Source organism: Musca vetustissima, unplaced genomic scaffold, assembly GCF_032173495.1.
Source record: "Musca vetustissima isolate MV318-11 ecotype Yass unplaced genomic scaffold, APGP_CSIRO_Mvet_v1 utg31908, whole genome shotgun sequence".
NCBI classification, from domain to species: Eukaryota; Metazoa; Arthropoda; class Insecta; order Diptera; family Muscidae; genus Musca; species Musca vetustissima.
In genome coordinates, this window is record NW_026887280.1 from 77,710 (window position 1) to 99,976 (window position 22,267).

At 38.3% G+C, this 22,267-nt stretch overlaps 2 protein-coding genes across 2 annotated transcripts; one reads left to right on the plus strand and one right to left on the minus strand.

Moving 5' to 3' along the window:
• Nucleotides 1-10,519: 10,519 nt before the first annotated feature.
• Nucleotides 10,520-12,869, plus strand: LOC133334844 (NHL repeat-containing protein 2). The gene is made up of 3 exons (XM_061543160.1): nt 10,520-10,666; nt 10,733-11,940; nt 12,090-12,869. The coding sequence occupies exons 1-3, from the start codon at nt 10,543-10,545 to the stop codon at nt 12,867-12,869; spliced, it is 2,112 nt and encodes a 703-aa protein (XP_061399144.1). The 5' UTR covers nt 10,520-10,542.
• A 764-nt stretch (nt 12,870-13,633) lies between these two features.
• Nucleotides 13,634-16,667, minus strand: LOC133334845 (GILT-like protein 1). Its single transcript, XM_061543161.1, has 3 exons — nt 16,509-16,667; nt 16,099-16,443; nt 13,634-13,891 (listed from the first exon to the last, which is right to left on the minus strand). Exons 1-3 carry the CDS (start codon nt 16,665-16,667, stop codon nt 13,637-13,639), a joined length of 759 nt encoding a protein of 252 aa, XP_061399145.1. The 3' UTR covers nt 13,634-13,636.
• Between the last annotated feature and the right edge of the window lie 5,600 nt (nt 16,668-22,267).

Sequence of the window (22,267 nt, forward strand, 5' to 3'; positions counted from 1 at the left end):
ATTCCCAACAGTTATAAAGGGAATTTATCGCAATTTTATATAATTGAAAAACTCTTTCAATTTATGAACAATGTGTTAAAAGATCGCACATATCAGACAAGTTCATGCTATATTTATTAAGATATTACAAAAAAAAAAAAAAAATTCGAAATTCGGTTAGGTGGTCATACCAAGATATAACCTATACGCCGTGTTTGACTCTATCGTATGTTCTATGGAACGAGGTAAAGTTTACATACATTCCCAAAGCAGGAAAACCAAGCCACTCTGCACCAAAGGACTATGGAACCTTTAGCGTATCATCCTTTCTCCTCAAGACTCTCGAAAGACTGATCGACCTGGAGATTAGGAATCGCTGGCCGCCTTCCTAGATATAGAGAGAGCCCACTCACTTAATGAAGTTGGCATTCCTGGTACCCTTACGTATTGGATAGATAAAATGCTAAACAGCAGAATAATAAATTCAAGTGTGGGGGATACAAAAATCAGGAAAACGGTAACTAGAGGCACAACTCATGGAGGGGTGCTCTCGCCGTTACTATGGCTATTGGTAATTAATAATATATCGAGGGAACTGGACGGGAAAGGTATCCACGTTGTTGTTGTAGCAACTATCTACATGTTTGTTGTATTAAATTAATCTGGTTCTGACTCCTCTGTTTCCAGGTTCAGGAAGGTTGCAATCTGTAACGGCTGCGTCCAAAGAGATTCTGGAGACAGATGAGTGTGTTTAGCAGGACAGTTAAAGAGATACCGCGCTGTCAATTCGGGCCCAATACGAATTGAGGCAGCTGCACCATCCTGATCTTAGTTGGGCTAAAACCACTCTCGTTTGTCTAGGCAGCTGTCGTTTTTCTGCTGCTATAGGTGGTGGGTGGGCTCCAAGTACTGCATTCACACGGTATTGGTCCATTGCCTGGGTAACTGCTTCCGTGTGAATGCTGGTAATTCCTGCTCGATAAGCCTCACGATCTGGGGGTTCTCTTTTATACCGTTGGACCTCTCTCTCTCTAGATCATGTAGGTCTCTCCTTACGTGCCTGGGTGGGGGAATTCAATCCATAAGATTATGGCATGGATGCTTCCTGCGATAACACCCAAGCAGGTACTGCATCGACAACATCCTGTTGTGACGATGTACGGGTAAGACCATTGCCTCCTCATGTAAATGGTCCACTGGCGTCCACTGATAAAATCAGCGAAATCAAAGTTGTAGCTTATGCGGATGACGTGGCGATATTGATTTCCGGAAAATTTCCGTCAACAATCTCGGAGCTTATGCAAAGAGCCTTACTGACGCTGTCGCGTTGGGCCAGGGCAAACGGCCTTGGTGTAAATCCAACAAAGACGGAACTGGTAATGTTCACTAGGAAGCGTAAGCTCGGTCTATCTCCCGAAGCAAAGTACCTTGGCACAATCCTGGACTGTCAACTACGATGGAATAGGAACGTTAAGGAACGGGCGAAGAGAGGGATGATTGCACTCTATGCATGCAGGAACACCATTGGGAAAAGCTGGGGACTAAAACCAACGACTATACACTGTTGTATAACACTGTGGCCCATCCTATCCTATGGTTCTCTTGTGTGGTGGAACTGTCAGCGCCACAAGTCGACATCCAGTAAATTTCATAAGGTACAAAGAACCGCCTCGATTTTAGTTACAGGATCCAGGGGGAGTAAGCCACAAGCAGCTCTGAAAGCAATGCTGAGTTTTAAGCCACTGGGCCTCAGCATTGAGTGTCAGGCCGCGCGTAGCGCCCTTAGGCTGCATGAACAACATCTCTGGCGAAATTGTACCTTTGGGCATGGTAGTATTTTGAACGACCCAGGTATGACATTGGATCAACGCGTTAAACTAAGCGACTATATATCACCAGTACTGATATTTGACGATGTAGATGTCGTTATTCCTAGTAGAGACGACTGGAACCGAAGTAACCCTCCTCTGGACGGTCTGGCCTTCTATACAGACGGATCCAAGATGGAAGAAGGAAGAAGGGCGGGCTTCTACTGTGAAAGGCTAGGTCTTGGGTTAACCTACAAGGTACAGGGGCGGGCGAGCTGGATTGCAACTGTAGTGTTTTCCAAGCTGAAATCTTCGCGATTTGGAAGGCAGCGGAATTGATAAAAAGTCTGGATGCAGAGGTCGTTGAACCGGTGACTATCTTTGTGGATAGTCAACCGGCTCTTAAAGCCATTAAATCTTGTTATATCAAATCTGAGGTCGTCCTCAAGTGTAGAGCAGCTTTGGAAGAACTTACTTACAGATATCGGTTGTGTTGGGTACCAGGACATTGTGACATCTTGGGTAATGAAAGAGCGGACGAACTAGCTAGACGAGCATCTCAAACCACAGATCTAGCAACTGATGACTCAACCAAACCACCCATATGTCATTTTAACCGGAACTTTGAGGCATTCTTCGACGAAAGAGCCTATGAACTTTGGCACAACGATCCTAGGTACAACGTGTCAAGATCCATTTGGCCGACTCTGTCTACCAAAAGAACGCACTCACTGTTGAACCTGAGCAAAGCTGAAATAAGAGTAATGACAGGATTCATTACTGGTCACTGCAATATCAGGGCTTTTACTAGTAAATGGGACGAGGCCTTTACTACCTCGTCCGCGTTGACGAGGAGACGGAGACAATTGAGCATCTTCTGTGTCACTGCCCAGCCCTGGCTTACATGCGGCATAGACTAGTGGGTGCTTTAATCTACAGCATAATAAGAAACGTAAAGTGGCTAGGAAAGTCCAACCTTGACACGTAATATATTTTCTGTGTGATAGACATTATTCCAAACTTACCTTCATATATTTTTCTGTAAGCTTCTCATCTCCCTTTATTTTCCCAATCTTCTCTCCTTATCTGTCCTTATCTCTTTTCTTCTCGTGGATGATCACAACGGACCTAACGGTCTCAGAGTGCTGCAGACACATAAGTTACTGCACATCCCTAAACCTAACCTAAGCATACCAAAACACCAATCAATATTGAAAATTTTAGATCTGAAACCCCGAAATGCAATTTATAGTCATATCACTTGGGAAACAAGACGAAACCCGTAATAATATATCTATTTAAATTTTAAATTTTAGTCTTTTATAGTGAATATTAGTTTTTATAAAATTTGGTCTATGTGCAAAGATGAACTTATATTAGTCACCAAGAACTAGTAGTTAATAAACGGAAAAATCGGCACTGATTTTTATTCCGCTGAGTATTTAGATTGTTGCAAACGCAATGACAAATTAAATATACACTCCACCCACTATACCTTATAGCGTTTTCATGAAAAACATTCGCGTTCAATTGATAAATAATAAATATAAACAAAATTTCTAATATTTAAATAAATACTTCTGTATTTTTTTACCCACCCCCCTTAACTAGAACAGACTTTGCCGCCAATTGCTAGACAAAAAACAACCATGAAGATGATGATGTCGATGACGACGACTTTATTTCATTTTACAATTCAACGACGACTACGTCACACTGACCTTCACACAATAAAAATCTGCCAGAAACCCAAAAACAATGTATAAAAAAATATTGAGCAGAGAGAGAGCAAGAGAGTTTATATCACAAACCAACAAGAACATTGTTGATGTTCTCCGCAAAATTTCCACAAACAATACACTACGCAACGGCTTGAATTAAAGGACTCCTTGGTAACAGATATTGGTCAGGGTTGGCATTATTTGGCAATGTTTACTTATTCCTTGCCAATGTTAAAAATAAAAAAAAAAAGATGGCATCTAAATGTCTGTCATCATGTTGTGAATGTATTGCTGTATACTACCACCCCACCTCTTTTAATAGTCTCTCCTAGAGCCTTTCCTGTTTTAATATTTCTGAAATTGCAAAACAAACATTGTTTTGCACATCACATATCCGAAGAATCCATGTCTGCAGACTTTCTTAGAGACATATACATACATACATACATTTTTGTGACTATAAACTTGTGGATGATGTAAAAGCAGAGAAGAACGAACGAAACTATGCTCAACAAAATAACAAAACAAAATACAAATCTGACGAAAGCAATTGGCGGCGAAAAATATAGACTATATATGTGTTGCGATTTGATGGGTGTCTGTGCTCTGACATCGGGAATCTATTTATAAGAAAATTTAATTTAAATTTATATGAGCTACGAGCGTACATATGAAAATAGAAAAAAAAAACAAAAATGTCACGATATTTTTGAAGAAAATAAAACGGAAATTTTGAAATTTAAGAAATTCTTTTGTTTCTAACAACCCCATCATCTTGTTTGAGGGAAATTGTTTATCAAATAGTGTACAAAAAGTTAATAAAATAAGACAATGAAATATATATTAACTATATATGCCGATAAGAAGAACATCGGACTAAACCAACTACTTTGGGTATATAATACATGGGTAATGTATTATAGAAAATTAATGGAATATCTAAATAACAAACATATTTGAGATTTGTTGACTATAGGCTATATATTATGATGGTTCATACTAAATGTGGCGTAGAGGATGATAGATACCAAGCAACGGCTCTGATTGGCTTTGACATGGCGAAGTCCAGGCTCATCTTGGTCCCTCCTTCATCTCACCGCTCACTATTTCATCACCCGTTGAAATAGTGAGCTAATTGTGCCGCGAGTTCACCCATATTAACTATGAAAAGCAAAGAAAGAGAAAAGCAAACCCCCCTAATGTTGACGACCCCCGCAAACGTAAAAAGGACCACTATCTGAGAACATGCTCTTGGAATGTGCGAACCTTGCACATAACAGGCGCAGTTTTCGCTTAGGCGGATGTACTCAAGAAGTACAAAGCCGATATTATTGCTTTACAGAAAATGCGATGGAAAGGAACAGGCGTAAGTAAATCAGACGATTACGCACTGTATTATAGCTGCCATGAAACGAGACATGAATTTGGCTGCGGATTTATGGTTAACGGGAGAATAAAAGACCTCGTCTCCCGAATCACTCCAGTAGATGGGCGAATTTCTATAATCCGCATAAAAGCGATCCGTCTTATTTGCGCCCATGCTTCGACCGAAGACTAAAGACCTCCGAGCAGATCAAAGACATATTTTATGAGCGCCTAGAAACAGCATATGATCGCTGCCCTGGCCATGACATTAAAATTCTGCTAGGAGATTTTAATGCAAAAATCGAAAGGGAAAGTATCTTTGGCCCACCGTCGGAAAATTCAGCCTTCATGAAGAAACATCCGACTACGGTATGAGGTTGATTAACTTCGCGGCAGCAAAAAACATGGTAGTTACCAGCACCGGATTCAAGCATCTCGATATACACAAGCCAAACTGGATTTCTTCTGATCAAGCAACGAGAAATCAAATTGATAATGTTGTGATAGACGGAATGCATTCACCCAGTGTATTAGACGTTCGGTCGATCCGAGGAGCGAATATCGATTCGGGCCACTACCTTGTAGCAGCAAGACGTACTCGTCTTAATGTTGCAGCAAAGGAAACACAACACGGAAACTCTACGTCGAAAAGCTGCAAACTCAACAGGTAGCCGAGGCCTACTCCGCTCAACTTACCCACCTGCTTGACGAAAGCACTTCTTGTCCCAATGGCAAAGAATTGCCCACTCCCTACATACTGCAGCAAAAGCAACACCAAAAACCATCACCAAGAAACCCATGGTACGATCAGGAGTGTCGTAATGCTACTGATATGAAAAAAGCAGCGTATAGAGCAACCATGAGGACAGTAGCAACACGTATTTTCAGAAAAAAGAAGAAAGAACAAGAAAAATGTGAGCGTGAGCAAATCGAGATGTACAGGAGTCAGAATGAAGTCCGAAAATTCTACCAACGGGTAAAACACCAAACCAAAGGCTTTGGTGCGGGCACATCCTACTGCGTGTTAAGTATCGGTGAGGCGGATACCCCAGAACCAATAATAGATGACGGTATAGAGTGTATACCACCTAGACAAGATGAAGTCAGAATAGCAATCAATCGGCTGAAGAATAATAAAGCAGCAGGTGCCGATGGGTTACAAGCGGACTATTCAAGACTGGTGGTCAGATGCTGGTAAGGAGCATGCACCAACTGATTAGTACAATTTGGCGAGAAGAATGCATGCCAATTGATTGGAACCTCAGCAACCTGTGTCCCGTGCACAAAAAAGGAGACAAGGCGATATGTGCCAACTATAGAGAAATAAGTCTCCTTTCCATAGCATATAAAGTGCTATCCAGCGTGATGTGTGAACGACTGAAGCCAATGGTCAATGACATTATTAGACCATACTAATGTGGCTTCAGAACTGGCAAATCCACCATTGACCAGATTTTCACTCTGCGCCAAATCCTGAAAAAAAACCCACGAAATACACATCGACACATTCCACCTATTCGTCGACTATAAAGCCGCATTCGACAGCCCGACAGTATCAACACGCAAGACGTCCAGTAGACTCGGACCAACTGTGGAACTTGAGAACTACAGCTTCGATGTAGTCAAAGATTTTATATACCTTGGTACCGCCATAAATAAAACGAATGACATCAGTTTTGAAATTCGGAGAAGGGTAGTGATGGCCAACCGATACTACTATGGTATGAGGGAAAAATTCTCCGAAAGATCTATGGGTCGATCTGCGTTGACGGTGAATATCGCCGTCGAAAGAACCATGAATTGTACCAGCTATTCTCGGACATCGACATTGTTAGACGTATTGAGCTGCAGCGACAACGTTGGCTAGGACATGTTGTGAGAATGGATGAAGATGCCCAAGCCCAGAAGGCATATAAAAGCGAACCAGCTGATGGTTCACGCAGAAGAGGAAGGCCACGAATACGATGGAAAGATCAAGTCGAAGACAACATTGCCGAAAATGGTCTTTCAAATTGGAAAAACTGCGCAAAAGACCGACGCGCCTGGAAATCTTTTCTAAGCTAGGCTTATGGAACGAAAGTTCTGTCACAAGCCAACTAAGTAAGTAAGAGCCTACAAAATATTGAACATCCAATTCGATGTGAAAGTATTTTACATGTGAGAACCGCGAACCGCTATATTGCAATCAATTTACGAAAATTTATATCGAATTAACGGAAATCAATGGTTAGTCCCAAAACCTCAACCGATATGTTCTACAAAATTTTGAACATCCAATTCGATGTTAAAGTATTTTACATGTGAGAACCGCGAACCGCTATATTGCAATAAATTTACCAGAATTTACACCGAATTAACGGAAATCAGGAGTTAGTCCCAAAACCTCAACCGATATGTGCTACAAAATTGTGAACATCCAATTCGATGTGAAAGTATTTTACATGTTAGAACCGCGAACAGCCATATTGCAATCAATTTACCAGAATTTACATCGAATTAACGGAAATCAGGAGTTAGTCCAAAACCTCAACCGATATGTGCTACCTTCAGTCTAAATATCATTAGGAAAACATAACAGTCATCGTAAATATGAAAATCACTACCTTAAAAATTGCAAGGTTTATATTGATTTCAACAGACCGAGAAGAGAACTAAGGATATTACGCGGATCTTAAATATATACACTGCAAAGGGTCTCTGATGACTCGGTATAAAAATCCGAATAAGAAGATTCAAAATATAAAAAAAAAATTCGTTGTAAAAATTCGACTTCAAAAAGCCCAACTCGGATTTTCTTGAAATTGTTACTACAGGATTGCCATGTCCCCCTGATCGCGAAAATAGATGACTTTATATCCGAGATATGGGCATCTGAAGTTCTGAAATGCATATGCTCAGGCGTAATTTATGGACATTGCATCCAAAAAATGTTATGCTGTGGACAGGCTGAAAAGTCAGCTACGCAATTAAATTCCGGCCTTCGACAGGGTATTTAAGACTTTATCTTCTATTGAAAGCTGGAAAATTTGGCTACGCTATTAAAATTACTTTAGACATTATTCTTAGGCAGCCGGCCTTTGGCCGCGGATTTAAAAATTTCCCCTATGTGCAGGCGGAAAATTCGGCTACGCTATAAAAAATTATTTTGATCGGCATCTTTTTCTAAATAGTCGTCGATATTCCTTCAACGGATGTTAAATGACAAAGTTAGTTATGAGCCTATGAATTTCAGAATTTCAGTGGCCCCTTATCTTGTATATTTTCGTTATCAGGAAGACATTACCTATATGTGCTAAATTAAATTCGTGATCATTTAATTGGCTTAAATCTAGTTTAGTAAAAACGATCAGATTTTTCTGAAAAAGTTTAAAAAACTGAGTTTTGTACACCGATATTCTTTGAAAAATTCCCATTATAGTCCTTCACCATGAATTATAGACAACAACGTACCCTTTCCAAAATGGTGCGATATGTGGCTGCATCTTTTGTGGATCAAAAGATATAGGCCTTAGACCCTACAAATATAATGAAAATCTTTCGCATAACAGGAATTGTTTTTTGGGTGGCCGGGGATTATGGATATTTCAAAAACATCGGATAGTTTTTACTAAACTAAAGTTGTTCCACATTGTTGTATTTTATACCGTTACTTAATTAAATTCTTTTAATTATTCAATCAAAATGTATTTATTTTTAACAAAATAATTTGTAATTCCCCGCTAAAAAATACTACATTTATTAAACGTTTATTAATAAACAAACTCTCATTGGCATTTTAAAAAATTACCTGATTTGCGATTCAGCCGATTTGGGCAGCAGTAAATTGTGGGTATCATTCAGCTTCGGATTGTTGTTGAGGTTTTTGTTGTTCACTGCATTTAGAATTTTTGTTGATGATGTGGTTGTTGTTGGATCCTCCACACTTGTGTGCGGCTGATTTATTAATGAATCACCAGCACTACTAACGGAACAACTTCCAAGACCGAAAGAGCTCGTAAAGATTAAGAAAATCAATGCGTGAAGAAGAAGAGGTGAAAAACAAAGACGACGTAAAACGACGTTCTTGGACGAAAACATTGAAGTAACAATATTGGCCGGGTTTTCTGTTGATGTTGCTGGGGAGATGGTTAAAATGGTGGGGCAGGAGGCGACATTCTGCAGACCACCAAATTGGGGAGGTTCCATTGATTTTTCAATAGACTTCACTTCTCGAGTATGTTGTTGTACCATTATTTTTGTTGGTTTATTATTCCATTCATATTTCTTATTAGAATTTCTAGTCCGTCTATGGTAATTCTCAGAACAAGGCAAACGTTTAACTTTTTCCATTTTCATTGTATAGGGAAATTAATACAAATTGTGTTACTTGAAGAAAAAACTTTATAGAAAACAAATTAAATTATCACTTTATTCTTTAAATCTATTCTACAACAAAATACGAAACGTGAAGCAAAAATTCACACACTGAGACACACGACACTATCCGCCTCAAATTGTTTGCACGAGCTCACGGCTGCTGCGATGATTATTCCCCTTGTATTTTGTTCTTATAATTTGGCAGAACAAAATGTAGGTTTTCCTAACTTCACCTTTTTATCTCGCAATGCAAATATATATAATCAATCCCAAAACCGCTCGACTTTCCGATTAGAATCTTCTCCGGCCGTACCCGTACAAACTCTGGTGACTACTGACAACAACTGCAAGAAAAATATCAAAATATTAGCTAAGAATGACAAGAAATAACATAATGAAGAATAGGGATATAGAAATCGGTTCTTGACTATTTTTAGTTCCGTTTTGAAGTCATTTCTTATTGCTACGTTCGTTCCTATTGGTATGGTTTCTATTGAGAATCACACACTATCACAGCGTAGTGTCACCCCTCGCGTTATGTGTTATCGATAAAACAATGGATGGCGCAACAGATCCATTCTGCTTATGGCTATATTATAGGATAATGTTCTTGCAGGATTTGAAAGAGACATAACGTTAAAGGGCTATGTAGAATGCTCGCGTTGAGCCATCCGTCGCGTTATATGTTATCGAAAATACAACAACCACAAGGAAACGATATGCGTTTGTGAAACGATCCTTGTGGTTGTTGTATTTTCGATAATACATAACGCGACGGATGGCTCAACGCGAGCATTCTACATAGCCCTTTAACGTTATGTCTCTTTCAAATCCTGCAAGAACATTATCCTATAATATAGCCATAAGCAGAAGCTCAATCACCTGGAGAAGTTGTACCCCATTGAACGTGGATTAGTAGTTGTGGGTGTACATAGTCCCAAGTTTGAGAATGAAAAAGATGCGGCGAATATTTTAGCAGCAGCACAACGTTATAATATTGAGCATCCCAACGCGACGGATGGCTCAACGCGAGCATTCTGCTTATCCCTTTAGTCCTTTAACTACAGAATCGCACAAGAGAAAAAGGAACTATATGAACTAATGAGCTGAACCTAGTTCCGTTCGTTCCTTTATCGAAATAGTTCCAATGAACAATTCTATTAAAAACAAATCACTCAGTGAAAGTCGGAAAATTTATGAGGTTTTTCAAGAGGTCCAAAGAAGTCTTTAAGAAATTATTTAATATAGCCAAAATGGAATCCGAAGATTTGGAACCTAGTGATCTTCTGAGCTATATTACTGAGGAGCTGCAAATGCGGTATCAATCCACCAAGGATGTGACTTCCCAATCGCAAATATTTCAAGATTTCCTGAGACGTTGGGAGGGAGACTCCGCTCTGGATGCGCTTCGAAAACAAAAATATGAATTCGGAAAAGGTGAATAGGAAATGAGAGTTGACTTTTATAAAATGGCAAATGCATTCATGACTTCAATTTTTCTAGATTTGGACTGGTTCAATGTGAGTCACCACTTAACCTTGGAAGGTTTACGTGGTAAAATAGTTATTTTAGATTTTTTCACCTACTGTTGCATAAATTGTATGCATATATTACCCGAGCTCAATCACCTGGAGAAGTTGTACCCCATTGAACGTGGATTAGTAGTGGTGGGTGTACATAGTCCCAAGTTTGAGAATGAAAAAGATGCGGCGAATATTTTAGCAGCAGCACAACGTTATAATATTGAGCATCCCATTGTTAATGATCCCTCAATGTCACTGTGGCGTAGCATTGGAGTACGTTGCTGGCCAACTCTAATAGTTTTAGCACCTTCAGGAGCACCACTACTTATGCTAATGGGAGAAGGTCATGGCCTTTTTTTGGAACGTTTTACCGAACAAGCTTTACGTTTCTTTTCCCAAAAACAGGAGCTTAAAGACTTTTCATTGCCATTAAAACCATCAATGGACTTACTTCCAGCTTCAAAACTGAAGTTCCCAGCCAAAATTGCACGTAGTGATGATGGGAGGTTTGCGGTAGCAGATGCAGGAAATCATCGCGTTATTGTTTTTAATTTCCAAGGAGAAGTCCTCATGAAAATTGGCTGTGGCTCTTCTGGTTTAGTTGATGGCCACATTTCGACTGCGCGTTTTAATTCTCCACAGGGTGTGGCGTTCCTCAATGATAATACTCTCATTGTCGCTGATACCGAAAACCATGCTATACGTCAAGTGAATTTGATAACACAAATTGTTGAAACATTAGCTGGTACAGGTCATCAGGGTCATGATCGTTCTGGTGGAAAGGAGGGACCTCTTCAACAAATATCATCTCCCTGGGATGTTGCAGTATACCGTACCCGAGACATGGATATGTCCTTCCATGTAGATGAACAAAATGTACCTGAAAAAACCATAATACTGATATCAATGGCGGGTACTCATCAGATATGGGGGTATTTTCCAGAAGCTATGATTTGGTGGAAATTCCGTAAATTTGAACCCCGTACCTGTGTTTCGCTAATTGGAAATGGCATGGAAGAGAATCGCAACAATTCGTATCCTCAAAACGCAGCCTTTGCCCAACCTTCGGGTTTGGCTATGGCTCAAGACTACCTATTTATTGCCGATAGTGAAAGTTCGAGTATTCGAAAAGCTTCAATGGTGGATGGAAAAGTTTTAGCTGTCGTTGGAGGAGATCGTAATCCGCAGGTTAGTAAGAAATTATTTGTTACATGTAGGTAGATAGTGATATGTATATATGGAACTGTTATGTATATAGTGTGTATATGTAAAGGCGAATTGACTGAGATACTAAAAATAATATATATATATATATATATGTATTCTTCTACTTTTAGAATCTATTTGCATTTGGCGACGAAGATGGTAAACAATTTTCTGCTAAATTACAACATCCTTTGGGTGTTTGTTATAATCACATTAATGGTAAAGTCTATGTGGCCGACACATATAATCATAAAATCAAGGTTATCAACATCGAAAATAATACCGTGGAGACTTGCAAATATCTACAGGCGGATGGTGTCACCTTGCAAAACTTTAATGAACCGGCTGGTTTGTGTTTTGACAATACCGGCAGATATTTACTTATATCCGATACCAACAATCACCAATTATTGTGTGTAGATGTCGAATCAAATACGACTAAACGGTTCTCACTGACATTTCCACAAAGTGTTGCCGAAGATGAACGGGATGGACCGTTACGCTCGGGTTTGGAAGTAATTAAACGTTTGCCCTTGAGCAAAAGCAAACAATTGAAGTTGTCAGTATCGGTTGTACTTGATGACAAACTTAAATTCACCAAGGAAGCCCCACAGAAATGGAGTCTCAACAGTGCCAATTCAACATTAAAATCATTAAATACTCGTGGTTCACTGACAACAGATGGCAAATTTAATTTACAACTTAAACGCATTGATGTTTCTGCAGATAAACTGTCAAAAGAGGATTTGAAAATCGACATGTCCTTGAGTCTTTGTGATGATAAAAGTTGCCTTATGAAACGCTTTTCGTTACTTCTTAGCGATGATGATGATGCTAATAGTTCAAATGCTAGTAATGACGAATATGAAGTCAAAGTTCATATTACACCTAATAATATAGAATTAAAGTAAATTAAAAATGTGTGACCGTTGTACTTATGTACTCTTTTTTAATTGTGTATATTATAATTTGTGTTTAAATGTCGTTAATTACAATGGCAACTAATATACATATATAAAATATTTGTTTTATTATCGTGTTTTCTATTAAAAATGTTTTCAATATTTTTTTTTTTGAACCTACAAGGATCGTCAAGATTTGCCTGGATGTTTTCATTAATACATTTTGTAATTGTTTTGTATGTGAATGTGGAATATGTCCTAATCCTAAAAAATACTCTGTTAATAAAACATTTTCAGAAAAAGTTCACGCAAACTTATTATTTAATATGGAATTTTAAAATCAAGTACAAGCATTGAAATTTAAACATTTTATTCTTATTTTAACCAATTGTTCTAATAATGGTTTTACAATTATGAAGAATGACAATGACACTAATAAAAATGACATCTTTCTTGCATTGTCTGTAAATAATAATTTGTGTATTAATGCAATAAAATAACATTGTGTTTTTGTTTTTTTTATGTTTCTTTAATTAGACTTTGTTTTGACCAGAAGTAAGTTGTTCTAAAAATATACCATCTTTGGAATTGTGGTTTAGTTAAAGAATGAACGTCGTGTGATGAATAAAAAAAGCGTTTCGTTCATGTATTTTTGATTTAAAAAAACAAATCAATAAATAAATGCCTAGTTTTGTTAGCCGTTATCATGTTTTTGAACTGCTAACAAAATAGAATGTAATAATATCGATTTGAAGACGTGATGTGAATATGGGTGTTTATATATGTTGATTGCATATTTCATCCGCCTTTTCATTGTCACCAGCAATTTTGCAAATTTCCGCCAGAAGATTTTTTAATATTAAAGCTTGTTTTCCCTGATATCCGTCCAAAGTAATAGTGGGTATAAATGTTATTGATGGTCGTAATGCATGAGTTAAATCGCCGTTTAGTTTTAATAATTCACTGCCGTGAGAACTGTCAAAACACTTTTGTATGAGATCAACATTATCGATATTTTGCTGCTTGGCACACTGAAAATAATAAAAAATGAATTATAAGATTATTAGTTAAAAATAAAATTATTTTTTTTTTCTTCTAAAAATTTAATTTAATATTCTTTCTTATAGGTATTACCAAATTATCACACTTTTCTGAGAATCTGATAAGTTCTATTTTTAAATCGTTATTAACGTAGGTTTTAACTGTATAATCAATGAAAATAACGCATACATTATTCGATTCGTGCTAATTTTGGTTTTTTGTCATATTTTGTTATCGCGTGACCTAGAAAACTATTTCGATAGATTTGACCACTACAAGTTGATGCTTAAGTTGAAATGCCCTACATGGATGGATATTGCCTTTATGCGTGTTCACTTATGCCGTCTAATTTATCATTTTACCTGTTAGAAGTGTTATATTGAAAGGTTCAGATTAGATCCACTTTTTGTCATCATATTTTCTAATGAATTTTTTGTCCGATTTGAAGTTTTGACGTGAACCACATGCATTTGACTTCGTTTTGCAATGATTTTACAATCAAAGGTTGATAGTGCCGCCATGGGGGTTTTATGATATTTCAAATTATAGACAATTCGGTGGGAAAAGTGTTATAAAATCGGGTGATGCAGACGGGACATATATTACACCTATTTCGGATGTCGGAAAACGGTGCGTGGATGTTCAGTCGCTTTGAATTGATAACCCCATATTGTCTTAGAGAATTTTAAAAAAGCAAGGGAAAATATATTTTTTCCCAACGGAACTTTTTAAGCCCCATCTTTAAAAATATGAATTTCCGTAAGAAAAAACTTATTTACTTAGCTGGCTACTTGTGACAGAACTTTCGTTCCATAAGCCGAGCTTAAAAAAGATTTCCAAGCGCGTCGGTCTTTTGCGCAGTTTTTCCAATTTGAAAGACCATATTCGGCAATGTTATCTTCCACTTGCTCTTTCCATCTTATTCGTGGCCTTCCCCTTCTGCATGAACCATCAGCAGGTTCGCTTTTATATGCCTTCTGGGCTAGGGCATATTCATCCATTCTCACAACATGACCTAGACAACGTAGTCGCTGCAGGTCAATACGTCTAACAATGTCGATGTCCGAGAATAGCTGCCACAACTCATGATTCATTCGACGGCGATATTTACCATCTTCGCAAATCTGCCCATAGATCTTTCGGAAAATTTTTCTCTCAAACACTCCAAGAGCTGCCTCATCTGTTTGCGCAAGTACCCATGCTTCAGATCCATATAGCAGCACGAGTAGTATCAGCGTCTTGTAGAGTGTGAGTTTGGTTTGGCGGGAGGTGGCCTTTCTTTTGAGTTGAACATCACTATCCTTCTCCGAATTTCAAAACTGATGTCATTCGTTTTGTTTATGGCGGTACAAAGGTATATAAAATCTTGGACTACCTCGAAGTTTTAGTTCTCAAGTCTACTGGACGTCTTGCACGTTGATACCATCAGCTTGGCCTCCTCGCCGTTTACTGCCAGACCCACTTTGGCAGACTCCTTCTAAATTTGTTCAAAGTTGGCTGTTACCGCTCTGTGTTGATTTCATCGGCGTAGGGGAGTAACATGTGTTGTTTGGTGTACAGAGTGCCATTTATGTTCACTTGTGCCTCGAGTATGACCTTTTCCAGCAGGATGTTAAAATGGTCACACGACAATCTGTCACCTTGTCTGAATCCTCGTTCGGTATTAAATGGCTCCGAGAGGTCCTTTCCGACTTTAACTGCTGATCTTGTTCCTGTTAAAGTTTCCTGCATAGCCGAATTAATTTTGCAGGAATGTCGAACGTAGACATGGCTTTAAATACCTCTGAACGGATAGGGCTGTCGAATGCTGTTTTATAGTCGACGAATAGGTTTTTTCCAGGATTTGGCGCAGAGTGAAAATGTGGTCAATGGTGGATTTGCCAGGTCTGAAGCAGCATTGGTATGGTCCAATAATGTCATTGACAATTGACTTCAGTCGTTCACACAGTACGCTGGAAAGCACTTTATATCCGATGGCAAGAAAAAACTATAACTATTTAATCAAGATCCTTAGGCTTGGCCTTTAACTAAAATTGTTCCGAAATTCTAAATGTACATTTCCCCACTTCTTGCTAAATTACATTTAAGATTCTTAATTGTGGATGACTTTTTCCAAATATTAATTATTCCCCACTGTGCAAATTGTAAATAACTCCACCGGTCGATCGCAACACCGTTTTTATTCAATTCGACTTACCCTATGCAGCGCTTCTTTTGGCAAACGATTGTCTCGTATCATACATGCAACCATATCAAGACGCGCCTGCGCATCTTGCACTGCTTCAATTGTACAGGCATGATATGTATTAGCCTCGCATTCCACTTGACCATGTTGGCAGTCAAAGCTATATGTTCCATCGGGATTCGTCATGGTTGAGGCTTTGCCATACGGCACCAATCTCGTATCCATTAATACGGACGCTTCTTTAAAGGCGGGCACCAATTGTTTGGTTATAAAATGTTTGCTGTCTGGGCACAACGCTTCGTAGAATACCGTAACCATAACTGGAGCGCCAGGAGCACGTCGATAGTTTTGCGAGTCCTGCGATTGAAAACATTTGCAAAATTAGGCGATTAACATAATTCCCATTACCATAAAAAACCTACGTGGCTTTCGTGCTGTTGTTGTGGTATTATAAGTTGTGGTGCAGCAGGAACAATACTTGCCTCTAAAGATTCACCGAAGAAAACATAGCGTATCAGTAGGAATAATATTACCACGACGGCCAATAAAATTAGAATACGTTTTCGTGTTTGTGAAACCATCTCATTTGCTTTGTTTTTTGCAAATTCCTTAAAACTGCGAGCGATGTTGTCTTGTTTTGGTTTGCCGTCGTTAATAATTAGGTGTTCATGTTTTTGGATTATCGCTTTTCCATTTTCATTCGTACAACAACTAACCGTAACCTTGTAAATTAGGTATAGCTAAATCGATATTTAACTTTAGTTTAGCAGCTGGGTAGGGATTTACACAATAGCATTATTGCACGATTTTAAAGAGGTGTGACAAATATTAGGTCTGTTCATGTATGTTTTTAATAGCAAATAGCGCATTTACATCCGCACTTCATATCATGTGAATTTACGAAATCAAAAAGTGGCACACAAAATAGACTATTGACTTCATTTGTTGATTGAAAAAAATGTCTAATTCTATAGATACTGGCATGGTACAATTATAAAAGGTAACAGCAAATCCCAGCTGATTTGATTCCAACGTAATACTAGTGTCAATATGAATTTGACAAAATATGTTTTTAAAAATCACCCAACAGGAAAATTGGGAACACATACAATTTGAAATATTTCTTTATTAATGTGCTCCGTATTCAATTTACTCAATCTGCCTGCTGGGAAAGTTTGAAGAAGCAAATATTTCTTGTAGGAATAACTCGCTATTCCCAGCATTGTCATATGTGTTACCCATATATATGGCAATGGCTCAATTAAAGGAAAGATGTGGAAGCGATATAAATATAAATTTGATAGATTTTCATTCATGTTTTTCAATTTTTATTTATTTATTTTCAAAATAAAAATAACTTGATGATAATTTGTTTGTTTGTTTACATTTTTCTGTCAAATGAGTTGACACTAGTAGAACTTACAACAACAAATTTCCATGTGGTTGTTGTATCGTTTTTTGTACAACAACACTTGCTGTTACCTCTTATTATTATACCATGAGATACTGGTAATGCAAAAATTAATGAATCGACAAATAAAACAAAAACAAAAAAAAACAATTGTCATTTTCTTCAGACTTTTTATAATTTTCTTAATTGTGAAAGCAAAAGTTTAACAAAAATGTATATTTAAACAAAAATATAAACAATATATATTCTCAATAAACAAGATTACAAGATATTCACGATAAACAGATTTCAAGAATCGACAAAAATACTGTTACGTTCTTGGATTTTACTTAATCCCGTGTAGACGTTGTTTTATTTCACGATACAATTCGTACCAAATAAAACGCGGGTTCTTTCGGATTACGATTATTACAATGATTTTATTCACACAACTTTACTTTGCACTTTACTTTACTCGACGGTTTCAATTCGCGATCTGATTCACAACTGACTCACTGCCTTTCCATTTCCCCTATTTATATGAGCCTTGCTTGTCGCTACAGAAGTTTCTAGACGATCTGGTAACACCTAGATCACGAACAATCTACCAATGCAACAAACACACATACAAACTTACATTGAGTAAACAATAACAACAACACATATACAGGCGAGGGAATAACAAAGAAAGAGGAATAACAACAACACATATACAGGCGAGGGAATAACAAAGAAAGAGGAATGACGTTTAACAAGAATTGTACGACAATAACAAAAATAGAAAATGAAAGAGGAAATGGAAGGATGTAGAAAAATCTATACAGTAGTTGTTGTTGTGAAGTTATTCAAATAAACTGCGTAGTAGAAATTTACGTTACAATTCAAATTCTTAAATTAACGGAATTCATCTAAATTAATCTTAAATCTAAAGTTATTTTCGTAACATTGCCCCCCGCTTAAGCCTGTTCGTCCCGAATAGGCACAGTTCCCGTTCCGTAGGGGGTCAGCCGCTCCAAATGTACAACTTTCATCTTCGACCTGGGACTGTCGCTCCTCTGGATGCGATAAACGACGTCATTTATTTTCGTGACAATCTTGTAGGGTCCTTCCCAGTGCGTTTGCAATTTGGGGCATAGTCCTTTTTTTCGTTGTGGGTTGAACAATAGTACCAGTTGCCCTTCTTGGAACCCATCGGTATTTGCCGCTCGATCGTACCTTGCCTTCATGCGGTTGCTAACCATTTTTATTCGATGGCGAACTGCATCGTGGATTTTACTAAAAGAGTTCTGACTGTCTTCTTCTTGGTTCACATCGTCGTTTGGGGTAGCACCGAATATCAAATCGCCTTGAGCTTTAATTCATTTCCGAACAGAACTTTGGCTGGGGTCCGGGATGTGGAATCATGAATGGCCGATCTATAAGCCAGTAAAAACTTGGGAATATGCTCATCCCAGTCTCGTTGGCCACTGTCCACCACTTTCCGTAGATGTTCTTCCAGGGTGCGATTGAATCTTTCCACCATGCCATCTGATTGTGGATGTAGGGGCGTCGTTCTGGTTTTCTTGATTCCTTAGGAGTCACACATTTCCTTGAAGATCGCTGATTCAAAATTCCTACCTTGATCGGAATGAACCTCAGATGGAACACCATAGCGACAAATCCAATTTTTGCTGAACACATCCACAATTGTCCTGGCTTCTTGATTTGGGATAGCATAAACCTCTGGCCATTTACTGAAGTAATCCATGACCACTAAGACATACCGGTTCCCAGAGTCGCTTGTGGGGAACGGTCCAGCTACATCCATTGCGATTCTTTCAAAAGGGGCTCCTGAATTATACTGCTGCATGTAACCTCGACTCTTCCATGTTGGACCTTTAGCTCTTATGCACCTTTCACAATTGGCGATCCAGTCGGCAATGGATTTTTGACAGCCGACCCAGTAGAATCTCTGCTTTACCTTTTCAGCGGTCTTTGCTATGCCAAGATGTCCCCCACTTGGCCCATCGTGAAACTCCGACAAGACATCTCTTATTTTGGAGTCTGGGACGACGATCAAGTTCCGGTGAGATTTACCGTCCTCACTTTCCCATTTGCGATATAGGCAACCATCTATTATAAGTAGACTGTCCCACTGGGCCCAATAGGATTTTAAAAGAGGGCTTTCGGAGGTAATTTCTTTCAGACTAGGTCGCTTGCCCGTTTCTATGGCCGAAATTATTTTGCCCAGAATGGGATCTCTTCGTTGTTCCGTCGACCAATCTTCACCCGACTCAAACTGCAATCGTCGGACATCAACGATATTCTCTTTGCACTCGGCCTTTGAGCAGTGCCTGTATTCTACCTTGCATGGCCGACAAGACAGGGCATCAGCATTACCGCGTTTTCCGCCTTCTCTGTGCTCGATTCTGTTTAACGGTGACTCATTGGTGGACTGTTGAGCCATTCTTCTACCATCTTTCGTTGGAGGTGGTGACGATGACCTGGATCGTTTGCGCTTAGCTCTGCATTCGCGCGCAATATGACCTGCTTTATCGCAGTTGTAGCATCTAACCCTGGGCTTAGTCACCCCTACTAACTTTGTTTCTTCTATTACCCGCCTCATGGCGTCCTTGATCAAGTTAACGAGATATTTGTGTTAATTTCCAGTTCCGACATTTTCTTCTCCAGATTCGTAAACCTGTGGTCGTGGGCCAGAAATTTCTCATCCACAGACAGAATCTTCTCGTCAACCGACTGCACTTTCTTATCCAACTCTTTAATTTGGACCTCCACGGTTTCCACTCTCCTTCCAATAACTTCTGTAATGTTCTCGAGTTTCTCGTTCATTATTCTCGAATTTTCATCTAACTTCCTGGAATTCTGTTCGAACATTCGTCTCGTGTTTTCTACTAACATTCTGGAATTTTCCTCAAACATTTTAGCCAGCATTTCTCTGAAATCGTCACCCCTGGCAGCTACTGACGAGACTTCCCCACCGTTGGATTCGCCCATTTCCGATAAATCCACTTCATCCTTACTGTCAAACTCATATGTATCGATGTTCATACCACGGCGCTCGAACTCATCCAACAGACGTTTTTGTAGCTCAGCCTTGTTGCCAGTAGAGGACAATTCCAATTTATTCAGCTCCTTCTTCAAGTCTTCCACTCGTAGATCCTTAAACTTCATCGTAGTATTATCGTAATCTCACTTCCGACACCAATTGTTACGTTCTTGGATTTTACTTAATCCCGTGTAGACGTTGTTTTATTTCCCGATACAATTCGTACCAAATAAAACGCGGGTTCTTTTGGATTACGATTATTACAATGATTTTATTCACACAACTTTACTTTGCACTTTACTTTACTCGACGGTTTCAATTCGCGATCTGATTCACAACTGACTCACTGCCTTTCCATTTCCCCTATTTATATGAGCCTTGCTTGTCGCTACAGAAGTTTCTAGACGATCTGGTAACACCTAGATCACGAACAATCTACCAATGCAACAAACACACATACAAACTTACATTGAGTAAACAATAACAACAACACATATACAGGCGAGGGAATAACAAAGAAAGAGGAATAACAACAACACATATACAGGCGAGGGAATAACAAAGAAAGAGGAATGACGTTTAACAAGAATTGTACGACAATAACAAAAATAGAAAATGAAAGAGGGAATGGAAGGATGTAGAAAAATTTATACAGTAGTTGTTGTTGTGAAGTTATTCAAATAAACTGCGTAGTAGAAATTTACGTTACAATTCAAATTCTTAAATTAACGGAATTCATCTAAATTAATCTTAAATCTAAAGTTATTTTCGTAACAATACATATGATGAATCCTGGGCAAGTTTTGGTATTGCAAAACAAAAAATACATAACATTATACAAACATATGGTCTGTTCCCGTACTGAAAGAATCTACTAGTTTTTACTACGATAACGAATTTTCCTTTATGATATCGAAGAAAATAGTAAAATCGAGTAGATTCTTGCAGTAAGGGAACATACCAATAATTGTCTTACAGATTTTCGAAAGATGGCAATACAGAAGCATCCAACCGATTGAGTAAACAATGAAAGATGAATAGTTAAATATTCTCCAAATATATAGGATAGAAAAGCTTCTACATCAAAGACGCCTATCTTTAGTTATAATTTGTACCTTTTTATTTCAGATGCTTCAATATTTCGAGAACAGATGTGAATAGCGGTCGGGAAACAAAAGAAACGCGAATGGCAGAATGGCTCCTTGTGATGTTGTTTATATTGTGGATTACAATCTATTCTATCTATGGAGTGGCTTCAAATCTGACCTTCTTAAAGAAAATTTAAGGACACAAAAATCCCCGGCCAAAGACTAAATCGTGGAAATTGTGTTGACCATATAAAATCTTTCCACAGGCGTATTTAACCTCCGCAGAGAATTGTGACAAGCACCCAGGGACCGATTCCAATATAGACTAACATAATCTCCTCGATTTTATGAGTAGCTGGGATTTTTGGACAGATTTCCACTCATAACATAAAATATGTGGACCAATCGGCGAACGGGGTTATAACTGAGTTTTCTTGTTTTCTTGAATTTTTATTATTAAAAAAGCATAAATTTAAAGAACATTTTTGAAATCGAAATGTAATAACGTTTTTTGACAATTTACTTTACAAACAATAAAGAAAAAAGTTTGAAACCATATGATTGCCACTTACACCTTATTAAATACACCTTGATAGTATATACCCAAATGACTTGTTACTGGTAATGGTGTTCTTACGCGATATGTATTTTACATAT

What these genes read in the sequence shown, in the direction of transcription:
- LOC133334844 (XM_061543160.1), top strand. Translation starts at nt 10,543, where the DNA reads ATGCGGTATCAATCCACCAAGGATGTGACTTCCCAATCGCAAATATTT. An exon ending in AAAATATGAATTCGGAAAAG is followed by an intron (nt 10,667 to 10,732) that starts GTGAATAGGAAA and finishes CAATTTTTCTAG; the next exon opens with ATTTGGACTGGTTCAATGTG. An exon ending in GAGGAGATCGTAATCCGCAG is followed by an intron (nt 11,941 to 12,089) that starts GTTAGTAAGAAA and finishes TTCTACTTTTAG; the next exon opens with AATCTATTTGCATTTGGCGA.
- LOC133334845 (XM_061543161.1), bottom strand. Translation starts at nt 16,667, where the DNA reads ATGGTTTCACAAACACGAAAACGTATTCTAATTTTATTGGCCGTCGTG. An exon ending in AACAACAGCACGAAAGCCAC is followed by an intron (nt 16,444 to 16,508) that starts GTAGGTTTTTTA and finishes TTTCAATCGCAG; the next exon opens with GACTCGCAAAACTATCGACG. An exon ending in CAAAAGAAGCGCTGCATAGG is followed by an intron (nt 13,892 to 16,098) that starts GTAAGTCGAATT and finishes TATTATTTTCAG; the next exon opens with TGTGCCAAGCAGCAAAATAT.